The sequence below is a fragment of the Dasypus novemcinctus genome, chromosome 7 (genome assembly GCF_030445035.2).
Source record: "Dasypus novemcinctus isolate mDasNov1 chromosome 7, mDasNov1.1.hap2, whole genome shotgun sequence".
Lineage (NCBI taxonomy): Eukaryota > Metazoa > Chordata > Mammalia > Cingulata > Dasypodidae > Dasypus > Dasypus novemcinctus.
This window is the reverse complement of record NC_080679.1, coordinates 117538448-117557959: the sequence shown is the minus strand read 5'-3', so window position 1 is coordinate 117557959 and position 19512 is coordinate 117538448. Positions and strand designations below refer to the sequence as shown.

The following is a 19512-nucleotide window of genomic DNA, read 5'->3' as shown; positions in this document are numbered from 1 at the left end:
ATCTGTCCATTTGTGCCTGTCTTTTTTCATCAACATAACTTTAAGGTTCATTCATGTAGTGGCATTTAGCAGGACTTCATTCCTTTTCAAGGCTGAGTTATATTCCATTGTATATATATACCACATTTTGTTTATCCATTCATCTGCTGATGCACATTTAGGTTGCTTCTAGGTTTTGGCTATTGTGAATAAAGCTATTAGTAACTGGTATACAAATATTTATCTGAGTCCCTGCTTTCAATACTTGGGATATACACCTAGAAGTGAGATTGCAAGGTTACATGGAAGTTCTATGTTTAATTTTTTGAAGGACTACAAAACCGTTTTCCACAGTGGCTGCACTGTTCTACATTCCCACCAACAATGTATCTTTGCTGGAGAAAGATCTATTAAACCTCTTGGCACATTTTCTAATTGGGTTGTTTGCCTTTTTGCTGTTGATTTGTAGGGGTTCCTTATATATTCTGGATAATAACCTTCATCAGATATGTGGTTTCCAATTTCTTTTTCCCATTCTTTTACTAATTTTTTCATTTTCCTGATAATGCCCTTAGAGGCACAAATGTTTTTAATTTTTGTGAAGTCTACTTATTTTTTTCTTTTGTTGCTCATGCTTTCGATATAAAGTCTAAGCATTCACTGTCTAATACGAGGTCCTGTAGATGTTTCCTTTTTTTTTTTCCTAAGAGATTTATAGATTCAGCTTTTATATTTAGGTCATTGATTCATTTTGAGTTAATTTTTGCATATTGTGGCTATCCAGTTTTCCCAGCATTATTTGTTGACAAGATATAGCATAGTTTTTTTGATGGACATTTAGACTGTTTTTATCAATACATATTTGTTATTGCAAACAGTGAATAACCTTGTTCATGTCTCCTGCACATGACTGAGAACTTCTCTAGAGTAAATAAGGATGTGTAAATTTGCTAAGTCAAAGGTTAGTTGCTTTTAACACTATATTGCCATACAAGAATTGCTGTAATTATTTATAATCCTACCAGCAATGCATGAGATTTATATTTTCAATATCACTGCATCTACAAGAGATTATTTGTTTCTCTCTACCCTGGATAGCACTTACTATAATCACAATTTTATTTATGCCAGTCTATGTGTGAAAAATGGTACCTCACTGATTTAATTTGCTGATTAGTAATGAGTAGTTTATTAATACTTGTTTCCTTGTCTGTCAATTGTCTATTTCTAACCTTTGTTTTCCCTCTCTATTTTTCAGCTTGTAACTAATTTATAACTCTAATTCATAGGAGTTATTATAAATTTAGATTTTAATCTTTTATTGTTATGTATGTTGAAAATGTTCTCTCTGAACTTTACTTCTGTTTATAGACTATTTGGTCAAAAAAATTTTAATTTTTTGTGTAGTCCAATTTAATAAGCCTTTCCTTTATGACTTCTTGGTTTTATGTCTTGTCATAAAAAGCATCTACTACACTAAGATTATAAAAAATAGCCTTCCATATTCCTTCAATATTTACATATATGATCATGCATATAGGATATTAACCTATATAAAAATTCTATTTCTTTATTGTGAGATAGTGCTTTATTATGGATTAGAAAATGTTCCCCAACAATCTGAACAGTTTTCTATCTTTTCCCACTGCCTTTTTTATCATAAAATCCATTTTCACATTAAAATAGGCCATATTTGGACTTCTCTTCCATCAGTCTATCTCTTCTTGGTCTAAATCCATACAGTTCTAATTACTACAGCTTTATAGCATATTTTTAAGGTATCTATCATATGGTAATTTTCTACCCCACAACTCTCTGTAGTTCTTTATTTTCAAAACTGTTTTTGCTATTTGAAGACATTTTTACCTTCTCCCCCCACAAGGTATATTATTATCATACTATCAGCTTGAGAAGTTCCATTTAAAAATTCTGTTGGATCTTGATTGAAAATGCAATCAATTTTAGATTAGCTCTGGGAGAATTAATATTTTTATATTATTGACTTCTCACCGCAGGCCTATAGTATATTTTTCCATTGATTCATTTCTTCCTTTTTCTTATGAATTGTTTCAAATTCATTCATTTAGATCTTACACGTTTCTTATTTGGCTAATTGTTAGCTGTAGTTCATATTTTAAAAATTTATATAACAAATGAAATATTTTTCACTTACATTTTTGAACTGGTATTTGCTGATAAATAAGAAACTTGCTGGCTTTTGTATGTTCTTAGATTAGGCTTCCCTGGTACATTTGTTAGCTTCCAAATGTTCGGAAATTCTTCAACTCTCTTTATGGCTGATGTCAACATTTTTATTTTCCATTAATGAGCATTTAGTTTAATGTAATGTCTTTGAAGTCAAAGTTTCAAAATTGGGATTTAAACCTCAGTGTACAGAGTTTAATTCTCCTTTCTTTCTATTATTTCATACAGACTCTAAACAATCAATGAGCCTCCCTTTCCCCGCAAATTTCATCCCTATTTTTCAGCACAAATCAAGCTATGAAGGAAAGGATTTCCTGGTTTCTTACCAAATCCCTCATTTTACTGACTGATACCAAAAGAATTTGTGTGACTTATGTAGGGTAACACAACTTTGTCCCAGAAAGTAGCAGAAGTGGATTAGCATTATTAATTATGATTACAATTTCTAACATATAAATAAGAACAGTGCCTTAACTGTGTCTACTTTACAAATTGTATATGGTTCTACCCACTGCTTTATCCATTTTATTATTCCAGGGAATGATTTATGTAGTGTTTTATGAATGTGTATGGAATGGGTAAATTTCTGAGCCATGCTAATATTGTTCTTTTTCAATTGTATACTTTTAAAGAGTAGGGAATGGGTCATATTTATATTATAATAGTATAAAAGTGGCTGAGGGCAATTATCAAAATGCTTGAGAATCCTTCTCAGTAAGTCAATACAAAGTTATTAAACCCTAGAAGTGCATTTATCATTATGAGATATATACAAAAGAAATATAAGAAATGGGGCAAAATAATACTAGAAGAAAAATATAATTAAATAGCTATTATTGGAAGGTAATATACTAAATATGTATGCTACTCAACTCTAAAACACACATGTAACAGACACCATGCTTTTCCCCTTTCACAAATTTGATAACTGAAGTTTAGAGAGATAAAATTACTTGTTCAAGTCCACAACATTATGTGTAGCAAGGACTGAATTTGAACTCGGTATATTTAACTCCCCAAAGCCTTGTTCTTACTTTTTATATTATTTTCCTTAGAATTCAGCTAGGAAGAGAGGATACACACATAACCTCCCATTTGGCAACACTGCAATAAGTACAGTCCTGGGATAACCTTTCTAGTATTGACAGAGACATAAATGCTCTCTAATGCCAAGAAGCTGGTCATGTAACTTACTGAACATTTCTATGGAAGCCTTCAAGAAGTACTCATGACATATCTCATTAGAAATCAAAAACTCAAAAGTAATTGTGGAAGAACTCCTTGTACAAGTGACAACATGGGTGGATTTCAAAGATATCTGGCTAAGCAGAATAAGCCAGACACAAGAGTAAGTATCATGTGATGCCATTTGTATTAAAGTCTGGCAAAGGCAAAATAAATCCACAGGGATGGGAAACAGAACAGGGGCTGCCTGAGGCTGGGTATGGCGGAAGATTGACTGGGAAAGGGAATAAGGGAAACTTTTGGGGGTTCTCCAGAAAAAGATCATAACCTTTTGTAGAATGGTTTGAATGGTTCCTCTTGATAAGGGTAAGCGCTAACGATACATTAGCAATTGCTTTTGAGGAGTCACAAATTAGTAATGTATTATGTGTATTTCAGTATTTCAGCAGTCTGGTCAGAGAACACCAGCAAAATTGAGCTCCTAGAGTAAACAGTCTGGTAGCTTAGTGAGCGATCAATTGTGGTAATCCATCCAGATGCACAAAGGGCACGCATGAACATCTCAGATGCTCTGTTTTGATATGGAATTAATGCAATGAGTTATTTTTTTCTTTCTTCAATGGGCATAACATTGTAATGAGAAGACAATTGTGCCTCAGAGGCCTCAGCTTGCAGATTACCTCTTTCATTTCAGCTTTCCTCGTTTTAATGGCAAATTCTGCTGCAGTATTAATGGTAATGGCATTTTGCACTCATATCATTATGAGGTCTTTACGTTAGTTCAGGTCTCTCAAAGCCTGCCAGGAACAACCCCGACTCTAACAATGAAATATGAGCAAGGCTTATTGGAAAACATCTGTATGCCTCTCATATCCCAAAATGCACAACACATTCTACTCTGAAATTCTGATTTTCTTCACAATGTAAAAAGTTCCATGAAATAGACCTATTATCCAATATGATTCCTATGACACAATCCTCATCCCCTCTCATTCAATATTTAGGTATTTGCGAGGGAAAAGCAAGTGAAAAATGAAAAGATGAAAATAGTTCTCTCCTTTAGGGGGTCTTTTACTCTGAATTCCTAATGGTGGATATTCAGGGAGGGGTAAAGCATACTTGGTGAGAGTTCAAAAACAGGCAGGAAGGAAAGAAGGATACAAAAGAGGAAGTGTTAAACACACTGTGAATGAATAAAAAGGTAAAAGGCAGTGAAGATGAGTCTTGTCTTTGTGGATTAAATCTTAATTTAGGATGTATTTCTTAATTAAAGAATCTCTAATAGGCAGGCTTCCCTGAACCTCTGAAATCACAAGAGAACCTTTCTCTTGTATGCATGTGGTTTTCGGGGGATATCCGCTGTCTTCTCAGATTTTCAAGGAGTTCTGTGATCCAGCTACCTCTCACCCTCCAATTAACCAAATTAAATAGATAGCTTAATGCAAGAGTATCTCCAACACCTCCAACTCCAGGATATTTCACACACATTTTCCTGCTTAAACATTCACTCTGAGTGACTCAGCTAAAAGCCCATAAGGATTACTTATTGCTAAATATCCCCAGAGAATCCCCAGAAAAAAATCCAAATAAATAAACAAAAAAGCAGTCGTCAAGAGGAAATGACTTTATACAGCATATTTTGAGCCCAATAGTTCATTTTCCTTAGGTCACAGTTTCCCACAGTTATTCTTGCTGAGCAATCAGATCACTTTTTGCATCTCACCACTTCCCCTGCCACCCAAAGGCACCGCCAAGTCTCATGGAAGGAAGAAGGGAAAATGGCAGCATTTGTTTAGCTTCTCCTATGCGAGAGTCATTGTGCTAGGCATTTTAGACAGGCTTCCAGTGCTTGGTTTGCTCAGATGAGAAAATGAAGCTTCGAGGGATTTCAGGAACCTGCCCCAGGTCACCCAAGCAAAATGCTGCAGAGTAGGGACTTGCCTCAACACTGCTTGGATCTCTGGATTCTTTCTGCCACTCCGCACAGTAATTTCCTCACTCTTCCAACTCCCTGGTCCTCTCAAATCACACCTCCTCCCAGGGTGGATGTTTTCATTCAGCCTTCTCCACTGAACTCTTTCCCCAAAGTTGCCCATTAGGCCGAATGCACATTTCTCATGCCAAGATGTCCCTTTTTTTAAATTCAGGTAAATTTCCCAGCACCATGCTGGGACATGGGGCCTCGGGATTCTAGTCACCCCTCTGCTTTAAGCAAACTCTGTGACCTTGCTTCAATCTCCCCTTTGATAATGAGGGGGTTACGTTACATGATCTCTAACGCTGAGATAGAATATTCTATGCCTCTATTATTCCCTGGCATAAACATATTTCTAGGGAAAGTGATTTGATCATGTTACTAGGTTATTAGATTCATGTACTTACTCAGGGAAATATCTATTATGGCCACAATGGCGTTGTCTGTAACTCAGGCGATGGATAATGACCAAATGTCTTTAACTTGATTTGTGTAAAGTGCAGCACATTGCCAAGTTCAAACAGACCCTAAATGCCATATAATTGGCTGATCTGCTGAAAGCTACCGCCATATCCTTTCCTGGTGTAGGCCTGGGGAAAACGATGGAGGTGACAGCTGGAGATGAGGACCTAAGCAGGCAGGGGGTTCATCAGTCAGGAAGCTTTGGACCAGGAGAAGAGTCCTGGCGAAGAAGAAGGCTCTAGAGGCTTCGTTTTCCTGTTTGTAAAGAAGCAATAATTCCCCAGGTTTAGGGTGAGGATTTAGGAAGACGACTTCTGCCTCTTAATTAGACCTCAGCGTTTTATTGATGCAACTACTGGCTACCCATTTAGAAACATGCAGCTCTGGACCCCGCGGCAGGCCCTCTCCCCCACCTTGCAGCCTCCGTGCAGCCAATCCTAAGGTGGCACAACCACACGGGCCACTTCTCCAAAGAAATGCCCCTGCACGCCCCCTCCTCTTCCATTCACTTTGTAGTACTTTGCAGCTAAGTTACAGACTCTCTGGTCCTTCTCTCCTGCCTGTGAGATGGGTGGGGTGGAGATTTATCAACCACCCAGCGCGTGGGTGGAGGCGGTAGGGACAGGTTGATATAGCCGGTTCCAGGTCACCAGTGAGTCCACAGTGGCCCTGGCTTGGTCATAGGCTCTGTACCATCCAGGGCACTGTCCCTCACTCGGGTGGGCCTTATGCAGGCCCCAGGGCAGGGGAGTGGCCAGGAGAATGACCTGATGTCCTGACCTGGCAGAAAAATCTGGCATTATTTTAGTTCTCGATTTGGGGAGACACAGCTGACAGTGATTGACAGGGGATCCAAACTGCTTCAAATGCAGAAAAGGCTGCTAGGACTCTGTTCTATGAAGAAGGAACCACTAGCAACACTTGCCTGGTCTCCAAAAAGGTGCCCTCCCACCTGGGCTGTCTGCGGATTTCTATCTGGGCTCTTGAAAATTCAGCCTGGGTCTGTATGTGTGTACAGTGGTGAGCAGAAGGGGGTGTGTGCATGTGTGTCTTTTTGTCTTTGAAGACAATCCCAATTGTTCTGGTATAGACAGGTGCTCGTTATACATCAACTGTTTTGGGATATGAAACAACTTGCCCTGGGAATATTGATTTTCCTCTCGCTGATCAGTTTGGGGGTTACTGGGAGCCCCGTTCCAACACATTTCTGAGCAAATGCAGCAGATCAAGCACAATGGAAGGCCAGTCCCACCTGTCTCTAGGATCTCTCCATCCCAGTTAGCCCTGGCTTTCAGACCTGCCTCAAGGTCTCTCCGCAGGAGGTTAATCCTACTCCAGGTGGGCTCTGCTGAGAGATCCTGGATTGTTGGGGATTGAATTGTGTCCGTGACAAAAGACATGCTCAAGTGTTAATCCACATTCCTATGTGTGAACCCATTTGTAAATAGGACCTCTGAAAATATTATTAGTTAAGAATGTTCATCCTATTTAGAGGAAGCCGTATTGAATTAAGGTGGCCTTAATCCACGTGACTGGAGGCTTTAGAATGAGAACATATTCAGAGATACCCAGTCAGGAGGAGTCAGAAGAGGCCAGAGAGGAGAGAGTGATCGCCATGTAATGGAGGATCACCGTCACCAGAACACCACCTCCTCACGGCCGAGCCACCATCTTGATTTTGGATTTCTAGCCTTCAAAACTGTGGGCCAGCAAATTCTTGTTGTTTAAGCCAACCTGCCGTGTGGTATTTGTCAAAGCAGGCCCAGGAAACTAAGACATGGATGCTTCTATTTGTCTCCTTGGGGCACACCCCATCCTCTTTACCCTTCCCTGAACCACGTGGCCAGGATTCAGAACTTCAAAAATCTTTGTGCAGAATGTCAGGTTAAAAACTCATCCCGGAACCTGCCTGGAGACTGGCAGCAGATTGCGAATCACTGCCTGGTTCCGTAAAGCATCTCCCGAATGTGCCAGGGCAGTTCTCAGGCAAGTGCATCCTCGTGGTAAGAGAGGTGATAGAACAAAGCCAGAATTGCTTCTCTCTCCTGGAAACACTGGTCTTTCATGTCAGAGTTTGGGTTACTTAATCTTTTCGTGCCGGGAATAAGATTTCCCTGGTGTGACATCCGCTGATAGCGATGGACATTCTGCAACTTTGAGAGCCAAGAAATTAAAGCTCCAATCTGCATACTCAAATCCCCAGGCAAAAATCACCACTCCTTTCTCAGTACTTTTTGTCCCTTGCATTTCCAGATCCTTACATTTATCCAACATTCATGAAAATGTAATGTTTAATAACAATTTTTACTGGGGGAGTTTTAAAGGTTACCATGATAAATGTTTACCACATGAAATTTACTAAATGCAGGAAAATCGGGCTTTTTTATTTGTTTGAAATGTAGAAGGAAAAAAATTGCCTGAATGTTGCAGGCTGCAAAGAACATTTACTCAATTTACATTTCATTCATTTAGTCTTTTGCAATATAATGTTGATTTATGTTCCTGTTTTGAACCTGCATCTAATGTTAAAATTCTTAAAACAAATCTTAGACATAGAGGGCTCTTGATTTTTCATCACTTTTCTTAATTCAGCTTAACTAGATCTTTCCTCAGATCAAAAGCTAGAAAAAAATGCTGTTGAAGGTCACAGTGAGAGAGAATTCACCTAGCATGATACTTAGTCCTCTGAGGTTTTTCTTCGGAGTTGAATGAGTTAATATTATATTATCAGAAGGGCTTGGATGGGCTAAAAGAGATTAAATCAGGTTAAGAAAATTTTATAATTTTATAATTCTGATTAAAGCCAGGAACCCAGTATTTGTCTGAATATAAATCTTAATTTAAGCTTGGCGCTGAATTTACATTTTAGAACCTAGATATCCTAACAAACTCCTATTTATTCTTCAAAGCCAAAGTTCAAAGTTTAGCTGTCACCACCTACTGGAAGACTTCCCTGACCCCTACATAGAGTTAATTACTCTTTCCTCTGAGGATCTCTGCTGGTAAATGTTGTTATTGCATTTATCACTGTACGGCAACTATGATCCATATATCTGTCCCCTATTAACTGATGACTTCTTGAGGTCTGAGATTATCTCTTTATCATTTGTTTGTCCTCAGGAGCTAGCACAGTACCAAGGACACACTAGGTTCTCATCTCAATGAATTCTCATTGAAAGAATGAATGAAGCTATTTTGTCCAGGGGTACTGTGCTGCCCCGGTGTTCTGAGTATGTGCGCCACAGTTTAAATTAAAAACCCACCACCACTAGGGCCAAGAAAGAAAGGTAGTTCTCAGGCTAAATCTGGTACACAGATGTTTTACAGTGCTTCATAAGTGTTATAAAAATGTTGAATCTAGTATAATGTTTAAAAATTGAGAGACTGAACACAAAAGTGTGCTTTTCTAGCTTCTCCTTAAACTATCTAAGGCTTTGGCAACCTCTCACCAGCATATCCATGAGGCCATAATTGGCTGGAGCTAGCAGCAGAGCACAAAGCCTCCTTCGCTTATTATTTAATACTTCAGCTGGCTCAGGCTCTTAAGGCATTTGGGTTTGTAATTTTGGTCTTAGGGCATCCAATTTTTCATTGTTTCAGGTAAGAGAATGGTTTGTACTGAACAAGCCATGTGCTCCTGAAATCAATATAATATACTTAGGATGTATCAAATTTTATAAGGTTACATAAAACAGGATGCCGGGTACCTTCCCTTAAGTAACTTAAAATATTTGTATGAGGGGAGAGATAAAAACTCATACCCATGAAACCATAGGACATAGTTATTCTGACCAAGGCACACCTACGTGATATAATTCTCTATGGTTATAGGGAATCGACAATTCCAAAATGGAACCCACATTTGTGGTGTCACTAGTATCGGGGAGAGAGAGAGATAAAAACAACATAAAAAAACAACAACATAAAACTAGAGCTCAGTTTCAAGGAGTGCAAAGTTCCCTTGGTGCCTCAACTCTCTAAACATAATATTCCAGTCTTCCTTCTTCATCTCCTTTATACAATACTCTAAGAACTGCTCTCATTCCCTTCTTTTCTCCACCCCTGTTGTGAAGCCAACTCTCTCTGCCGCCTCCATTAGCAAGCTTTTCTATTCTTCCCAATGGTTCACTCAATCATTCATTCACTCAACATTGATTTAGGCTTGCTTTTCTTCAAGTTTTGTATGGGGAGGATTCAAAAGTAAATAAGGCAAGGCCCTTGCCCTAAGAAAATAAAAACAAGTCAAACAAGTAAAGAGTAGGAGTCACACCTTGACTTCTATAACAGATAACTTGCACCCTCAATCATAACGCTGGATGTAATTGATCTAACACAGCATTTGTCATGATGCATGGACTGTTAAGCTTTGGTTTTTATAGAAAAATGGAAAACTTTCCTCAGTTGATTTGGAAATGAAGAGCAAACACGCATGAAGAAAGAATGAAAGGGCACTTACTTAAAGTACCATCCACACAAGCTGGGATGGAGGGGAAGCGGGAGGAGTAGAGGAGAGGGGCTCCTGGGAACGGGGTTGATGGGAGGGATGGGCAGGTGGGAGGCGCTTATTCCAGGAGCACTCGCAAAGCATACAAATTTAGGAACAGATTGGAAGGAGGAAGGAGACTTTCATGCCGTCACACCTGTTCACAATCGGTTCTGTCCTTCGTACTGGCATGTATACACCCTTCCTTTTCCACCTAACACACTCCTATGAATTTGTCAAGAATACAGATGAGACATTTTTACCTCCCTTAGGTGTTCCCCCAACCCACCCCCCACCCATCCCTACCCTGCCCCTGCCCCTATAGCCTCCCAGATCCTCCCATGACGTGGCTCGATTCTCCCGGGCTCTTGAGGGAAAGCATTTCACCACTGAATCCCCCGCACAAACATATTTTTGGTGCTTCAGATTCATTAACTGAAGGAAGAGGAATGGCCAGGTCAAGGTGTGAGTGGGGGGCGGGCGGATGGAGTAACCTTTGAACGGGGAAATAGCATACAAAATGGAAAGGTTGAAGGAAAACCAAAGCTGCACTCTGTGGCCTGAAAGTATTTCTGCGTGTACAGAGGGAAGAATTCACGTCAGGACAGAAAGAAAAATGAGGCTGCTGAGGGTGAAGCCAGTCCTCAGAGGCTCTGGGAAGCATTACGAAGGAGAGAGAAATCACTTCTTGCCATGACCCTTAAGATTCTTTCTCATCTTCTCTGCTGCTCTCACTTGATCCCAAATCAACCTCACTCATTGTGTCTCATCATTGAAAGCCCTGCCCTTCAGGGCCCAGGTAACCTTTCACGGTATCCTTTACCTCTCAGAGAGGCTGCTGGCTGCACCTCTAACAAGTGAATGGTCTCAACAGTGCTCAATGTGTGAGACTGAATCCCTGCTGTGTGTCCTCCATGTCTTTCTACGTCTGACAGATGCCCATAATGAATCACTGAGTCCTCAGATGATGCAAGAAGACAGCCACTAGGCACTCGCCATCTGCCCTGGTGTCACTCAGCATCCCTGAGGCACCACCCAGCTGCACCTCCTGCCTCCCTGGTGGCCTTTCAAATTAGATGACAGGCCTGTAGGGCAGGGCTTGGGGCCACCTTCCCGCCTGGCACCACCCAGGGCAGAGCTAACCAATTCCAGAGCCTCAAAAGGCACTTTTATCCTAACAGTGGGGGCAGCCATGCCTCTACTGTTGACTTCCCAGCTAGGGGTTTACAAGAGGTCCCGGTGTATCAGAAGGACAAGCTTTCCTTACCAGCCCCCGAGAACCACTGTTCTAGCTTTCATCCTCTCCTTCACCTGCTCCTTTCTTACTGCCTTAATAGGCAGTATAATATATAATATATAAAGCCCTATTAAAGATTTCTGTTATTTCCATCTTTTCATCCCACTTCACCTCCATAAATTTTGATAATGCCCAAATGGCAGATCCTTTTATAATTGTTTTTAAAAGCAAAATATTTGCATTTTTAAATGTTCAACATGGCTTCCCTTTTCCAATTTCTCCAAATGACCTAAATATCACAGAACGCGTTGGCTGTCCAATTGGCTGTTCAGTTCTGGGAAGTCCTGTGCCTTCGTTCATTATGCAATGGCAAGTTCTAATGTGGTAAAGTGTGTATGTTACCCTAAAAATCTCTACTTCTCAGAAACAGGTGAAAGTGCTTGAAAAAGAAGAATTGGGTACCTCTAGTGCCAGGGACAGAGGTCGATACAAAAATATACATAAATAGTAAAATGGTGCAGCCACTGGAGAAAAGTTTGGCAGTTCCTCAAAGAGTTAATTCTAGAACTTCCCTGTGACCCAGCAATCCCATTCCTAGGTATATACCCCAAAGAATTGAAAGCAGGAACTCAAACAGATACCTGTACACAAATAATCACAGTAGCATTATTCACAATAGTCAACAGGTGGAAAAATCCCAATGTCTACTAGTAGATAAATGGATAAAACGTGGTATATACACACACTGGAATATTATTCAGCCATAGAAAGAAATAAAGTTCTGATACATGAGAGCGTAAGTGAGAGAAGGCAGACAAAAAAAGTACAAAGAATGTATGATTCCATTTAAAGTAAATATCTAGAAACAGCAAATCCTTAGAGATTGAATGTAGATTAGGGGTTGTCAGGGGTTGGAAGGAGGGGTGTGACTGCTTAATGGGTCATGGGGTTTCTTTTGGGGATGTTGAAAAAGTTTTGAAAATAGTGTAATGGTTGAACAACATTGTGAATGTACTAAATGCCACTGAATTGTAAGCTACAAAATGGTTAAAATGGTGAATTTTATATGTGTATGTCACCATAATAAAAAACACACACAAATGGACAGAAGAAGACATGGTTTGCTTTCTAAGAAGATCACAATCTTCTTGGGGTTTGAAAACCCAAAAGTTAAATTCCAGAAAAAAAGTTAATGGTGCTACATCATTAACAAGTATGCACTGAAGATCTCTTTTGAATAGTGACAGCATCTGTGGGAGGGTGGAAACAAACATTCAGCCTAGTTCTTTCTTGCCCTCAAGATGACTATTTCGTTGAGATGGAAAGTTCAAAAGAACTCCCCAGCCGCTGGGGATCGCACTGGCTGGCTCTGCAGTCACTGCCATGGGATGGCAGAGGCTTCCCAGCTGCAAGGGAAAGTTCAGCGGCGACTGCCACAACCCTGGCAGGCCCTGCATGCTGGTGGCATTGGGCTGGACCCCAGGGATGGGGATTCATTGTACATGGAGAGGTGGAGAAGTGAGTGCGTAGTGGCCTGCCAAATCAGGCTTATGGACAGATTTACATTCTCACAAGCAAGATTTTGGGGAGAAAAAAATAAATCCTAGGGAAAAGCAGAATCTGAAAATCCTCTCATCTCATCTGAAGTAATAATAGAAAACAAAACTCTAGTTCCCCCCCGCCCCCCCTGGAAAATCAGCACTCTAAGAAGTGACAGCAGATTTTTGCACCTTGCTTCTAAAGTTGTCAGATCCGCAACTGTTTGTGTGCATAATCTACACTCGAACATTCTTTTCTATCCTGGCCTAGGGATATGGGTACTAGAACCCTTTGAATTATTGGATAAAAAGAAAAGAAAAAACTGTGGCGGCTGAAAACATGAGAATAATGTCATATCAGGATAACGATAACACAGGTGTCCAAGACGAGATGAAGGCAGAACACATGGGGGAGGAAAAATTCTTAGATGCCACAAATCAAGAGCCTTTCAGAAATGTGTAAATATGGCAGATGCCTTATTGTGATTTCACTGCAGAAGCCCTCTGATCCGCCTCCATCACAGGTTGGCCAGTTAATCAAATTGTCAGGGAGAGTTGGGGGCCAGAAAATTGTTCCTCAAGCCCTGCAGGCTCCTTGAAGGGAGAGAACGGTAGGGGGGTGAAGAAGCCAGGAGGCCAGTTTACTCCTCGCACTCATCACTTACCCGCTGTGTGACTTAGCCCCTCTGTGCCCAGCTGTCCCCACTGGCACAGTGGGTGCAAAGATAGTTCCGACCTCACAGGACTGCAGTGGCAATTAAATTGATGACTACTATAAAGACTACAGAACAGAATCTGACACATGGTAAGCATGATGGAAGTATTTGTTAAGTAAATAACATTGGTGGTTACCTGCCGTGGAGGCTCCTCTTTGCCTCTAGTTTCCATTACCGAAGTCATCCTTTTTTTTTTTCTTTGCATGAAACCCAGACTGTACGCAAACTCTGTGGTTTCTAGCTTTTGTTCTCCTTAAGGAACAGGAACTTAAAGCTACCTGGGAAGCAAATCAGAATCCCTCTGCACAAACCCCACGACCCACATTTTTTGACAGTTAGACACCTCTATCTCATTTGATCACAAATTTTTTTAGTGACTTGCTTTTATAGATGCCACTGAAGCACTCATCTTTGGTAAAACAATTCTCTTCTGCACTATTGTACATTGGTTGCTATAACAATTTAAAAATCACATAATTACCATCAGAAGTATTATGTGCATAAACATACTGAGGGAGAGACATAACTGATTCCTGGTGAGCATTCAGTTCAACCATTAAGAGAAGCTTATATGCTTAGCAGAAAGCTGTTTACTAGCTGCCAAAGTTCAGCTACTAAGGGTGTTGGTCAATATGATTTACAAGAGGAAATGGAGAACACTGTAAACTGGTTCATAGGTTCAAATAAGGTTAGCCATTCCAAGGATCCAGTCTAACTGAGAGCATTACATTTTATTTGCTATATAGACTTCTCAATTCTTTGGAATTAACTGAAATTGTTGATTTTAATATAGCAGGTCTCCTTATTCTGATCTGCAACCTCCCATCGTCCCAGATACAACATTCTGAAAGCTGGAATCAATAGAGATGTTTATTGCCATTCTTATGATTAAAATTTTCAGTCTAGGCCATCTTTTAATAAAAAAGATTTCCCTCCATAATGGACCTGCTTTCTTTTGTAAGTTTTCCAGAATTTGTCAAGTAATCTTTAGAACTATCCCTTTTTGGGCTATCCTATATAAAGATTTTCTAAATGTGATCAGTGATAATGTGAGGCTTTTGAGGGTCCCAGAAAATTACGTTCTTAAATAAATCCATTCCTGTGGGTGTGAACCTATTTTTGATGGGACCTTTTGATTAGATTGCTTCAGTAGGGCATGGCCCAGGGTAAGTCTTAGTCCTTTTACTGGAATCCTTTACAAATGGGATAAATATGGAGAGAGGGGGCTGCAGACACTGAAAAAAAAAAAAAAACAACAACCCAGAAACTGAGAAAGAAGGCCCCGGAAGCCAGAATCTGAAAGCAATGAGACCTGTAGGAGAAGGGAGAAACTGCAGACACGGCCACGGTGCCCTCCATGTGACAGGAGTCCGGGGCCACCGCCAGCCAGGCTTTGGGGACAGAGCTTTGCCTGATACTATGAGCTGGACATTTTCTCAGCCTCAGAACTGTAAGCTTGTAAGTTAATAAATCCCCGACATAAAAGCCAACCCATTTCTGGGTTGCCCTGGCAGCCTTTAGCAAACTATAATAATATCCATGCAACGTCATATTCTATATTTTTGAGGGACAGTTGAGTGTTTCTCATAAACAATTGTCTCTTCTACTTACAATTTGTCTACCCAAAATCACAAGGGGTTCAAAAATCTGTGTATGTCTCTCTCCAGGTTGCTGCTTCAGATGGTAGAGAATTGCACACTGGATTCAGTACACAGCAACTAATGCAGTTTTCTAAGTCATGAGGAAAACTACTTGCAGATCTGTGGCACAGAACCTGCAGTCCGTGGGCAGTGCTGCAGGGTTTCTGAGATTTGGGACAAGGGGTACTGGTGGTTTGCTGTCCTGGCCAAGCACACCCTTACACAGCCCGGGCTGGACCAGCAAGACTGCACAGCATCCAAGGATCCAGTTAAGACAGGGCAAGGGGTAGAGAGAGAGGAGGGGGCTTTATGCCCTGTAGGTTAATATAAAAAAACTTCCTAACTTGCAGAATGAATTTATGTCATTTAGTTTTTTTTTCACTCAACAAATAATTACTCAGCTTCCATAGATGCCAAGCAAACACAGACAGCTTTTATTTTACCCAGTGCTCCCTGGTATGCATTTGTATTTCAGTTAAACCAGAAACTATCTCCAGAAAGTGAAAAGTCAAGAGTGAATTAACAGGCTGCCTGAAAAGTCAGCCACTTCCTCTGTCTGTGATTGTGAGCTGTAAGATGTCAGAGGTTGCAGGCATGACACTTTCTTTCATGTCTTTTCCCAGAACCATGCCCAGCATACCTTTTATAAACATAATTTAGAATAGCTCCTGGAAATGAGCACTACTAGGGAAGGAACAGGATGTCTGTTGACTGAAAACACCAAAAAAAAAAAAAAAAACAACAACCAAAACCAATGAACTTCTACTGTTTTCATACACATCGTTTCTGGCCTTCTGGATATGGATTTAAGAAATTTTTGACCACCAATGAGAAAGCTGAATTATTTATAGCACATATATTTACTGTGGAGATAAAACATCATGATTCAAAAACAGAGACTGCCACACCTTAAACATTGTTCCAGAAAAACCTCAAGGTAACACAGGTGAAATAGAACAACTCAGGTACATATAGACTTTTAAAATAATTAATATTACTGGATCTTGATTATGAGAGAGCAAAAGATATACAACTCTTGATAGAAAGATGCAAGAAGCCCTCCGATGAACCTTTACTATAGGAACGGGAAACAGACTAGAGATAATGTATTTTTTCCCCCACAAATTTTGAACCATAAATTATGAATTCTGTTCCAACAGATAAAGCAGAGAGGAAATTAATTTAAAAAGATGAGATCTATTTTGTAATTCAGAGTGCTGCTTTATTTTAATTTGGGGGGCAAATTACATTTTGATGTTTGGCTTTCTCACACATCTTTCTTTCACTGAAATTTCCCATTATTTCCCTGAGGAGCCCAAAGACGTCACAAACACAATCTCGGGCACCCAGAAGAGGGCTGCCCCCTAGAACTTTCTGTGAGATGGAAATGCTTATATCTGTACTGCCCAATATGGTAGACACCAACCACATGAGGCTTATGAACACGTGAAATAAGGTCACAGTAACAGGGGGATTGGATTTGAATTTAATGTAATCATCTCAATAGCGGCAATAGTATTAGATGTAGTCAGGGCAGCCAGAAGTCGGAGAAGGATTTGGTCTTCTCTCTTTCTCTCAGCCAGTTAGACCAGGCAGTCACAGCCCAACCTCTGTGCATGGAGCGGTGCCGTGATGCAGCCCTGGCCAGCTCGGCTTCAGAAGGGCTCTGAGCCAGGCTCCTGGGATTCGGTTTGAGCAAATATGCACATTAATAGGATCAAACCAGTTGGAAACAGGAAAGGTCAGCTCTCTGGCTCAGCCCCACCAACGCATGTGTTTTCCCTGTGGTAAGATATATTCTCTAGCACTTCAAAATGATGCAAACGGTTTAACTTCCCATGAGTTCTTTTTTTCCCCAAGCTCTGAAGGCAAAGTGAATTAAAAAAAAAAAAGTTTGGAGGCAGAATTCAGACAAATACGATCTGTAATAACTGAGGCAGGATTACGAAGTGCTGTGCTGTAAGGAGGAGCACTGCACAGAGGTGGAAGAAAAGCAAACCCTGCTCTGTCTTTGGATACGGAGAATTTGACATAAAGATGCGTACATAAAATTATCATGGTCTGCAATCAGTTACCCAACGGCCTCCCTTGGTTTCACTTAGTTTCCTAGAGGACTTCTGATTGTTCCTTTTACCTGTTTATTCTTTGTTGGTACACTTCTTTATCTGCATGGAGCTTTAAAAAGTCAGAAATTTAAGAGATGTTCCATTTTAACGACATCCCTTGAGCGAGGAAAGCATCTGAGTTCTGATGCAGTACGTCTTGCCTATGGAGATTCTGGTGACTTCTGAATTCAAGTAACTTCTTGTCAATTGCGTTTCAGTAGCAAAGATTGTTTTGCACATAAACACATACCTGAAGGAGCAGATCAGAGGCTGGTCTGACTCGCTGCTGGAATAGGATGCTTAGGGTTCGGTTCTGTTGCTCCAAATCAAACACTCTTGTTTTCAGCTTTACACATTCCTCCCTTAGATCCTACAACAAACACATTGAAGGGGAAAAAGGACTAAAATTGAGGAAAAACTTTGCATATCATAATCGTGCTTTATATGACATTTCAGACACAGGAGTGAAAAATAGTATTTTTATTCTCCAAAGCCCCCAGGAACAAATCACACACAATGTTTTCTTCCACAGCCCATTGTCTGATAGAATTACTATGTGCGAGAAAGACCATTTAACAACAAAAAAAGATCTTGAAATCAGAAATGCATTAATCCAGCATGCTATTTCAGAAGATGGTAAATCTGAGCGATATTAAGTTTCCACCTATATATTTTGCCTTTTCACTGTCTTCATAAAAGCTAGCAGAAAGCACAAACCAGAAGGACAACACTGCTTTCACAGGGAATAGAGATTTGATGAACTAAAGAAACTATCACTTTGGATAGAGCCTCTTGTCGACACTCTTGGAAACGAGCTGGAATTCTTGGCGCTGTGGCCGATGGTCAGTGAGGCAGGCCGCTTGGGACTGGCCCGTACTCCACGCTGGTCAACTTCATTATCTTCTGACTTTGGTCTCAGAGCAAGGTGGGAGGAGGAAGAGAAGTGCAGAAGCCCCCCTCCCCACCTTGACCTCCATTTAGAACCCCTCTCTTAAGAGTTTAAACACCAGAGGCCTCTTCTTCAGCTTTCCTGCAAGGGGAGCTGACGCCTTGGAGGTTTAGGAGTCCCTGGAACGCTACCCAGGGCCTGCCTTCCACAGGGCCTTGTCTTAAAGGTAGCCGTGGTACTTAAATGTCCACACCCTCTTTGATGGGGTTCAAGGCAGACCAGGCAGGAAAAAAGCCCAGCTTCGGGGTTCTTCAAAAGCTGGCCCTCTTTTACATTTCAACCTCCGTCTTTCACTATGTTCTTATTAAAAAGAAAAAGTCACCTGCTCTCACCATGCAGAGATCAAGGGTCTGCGCATGGTGTGTGGAAAGTGCTACGCATTCTGGCCCTGTCACCCCTGCCGTCGTGGTCCGTCCCCATCCACCTCCCTCTTCCCCTCCGAGTTTGGCTACTTGAATGAAGTTCAGTTCAGATTCTAGCCCCTCTCTGACACTGTCACCTGGTGTGCCCAAGGACCGCTCCCTTTTCTCACTTCCAATAAGCCAATAAGCCCTCAAGGCCTCTTCTATGACCTTCGGTAGATACTACTTTGTACTCCTTTTATCTATTGTGCTCTAGACTTTCAGATGACAAGTTCTTTATAAGGCAAATGTAAAGAGATACCAAACTGAGCCACAGCACCAACATCCTATTCTTATACCCTTTTAGTTCCTTCACCTCACTTAATAAACGTTGGGGATTGTTTTCCAAACATTGTATGTCCTCCCATGGCCCACTGTGTGGAATGTGGGAGAGTGTGGGCTATGGTGTGGACCATTGACCATGAGGTGCAGCGGTGCTCAGAGATGTATTCACCAAGTGCAATGAGTGTCTCATGATGATGGAGGAGATTGTTGTTATGGGGGGGAGGAATGGGGTGAGGGGGTGAGGGTATATGGGGACATCATATTTCTTGAATGTAATATTAAAACAATAAAGAAAGAAAAAAAAAAAAGGTGGTGAGGATGATGTCTGAGTTCTCCAGCAATTGGTGTGAGA

The 19512-nt window shown here is 40.8% G+C and overlaps 1 protein-coding gene across 1 annotated transcript in view; it reads right to left on the bottom strand.

Moving 5' to 3' along the window:
- The window catches only part of NCKAP5 (NCK associated protein 5), a 1037301-nt gene that overhangs the window by 168963 nt on the left and 848826 nt on the right, over nucleotides 1–19512 (bottom strand). The window contains 1 exon segment of the mRNA XM_058301099.2: nucleotides 17776–17895. Coding sequence (XP_058157082.2) covers nucleotides 17776–17895 — 120 coding nt within the window.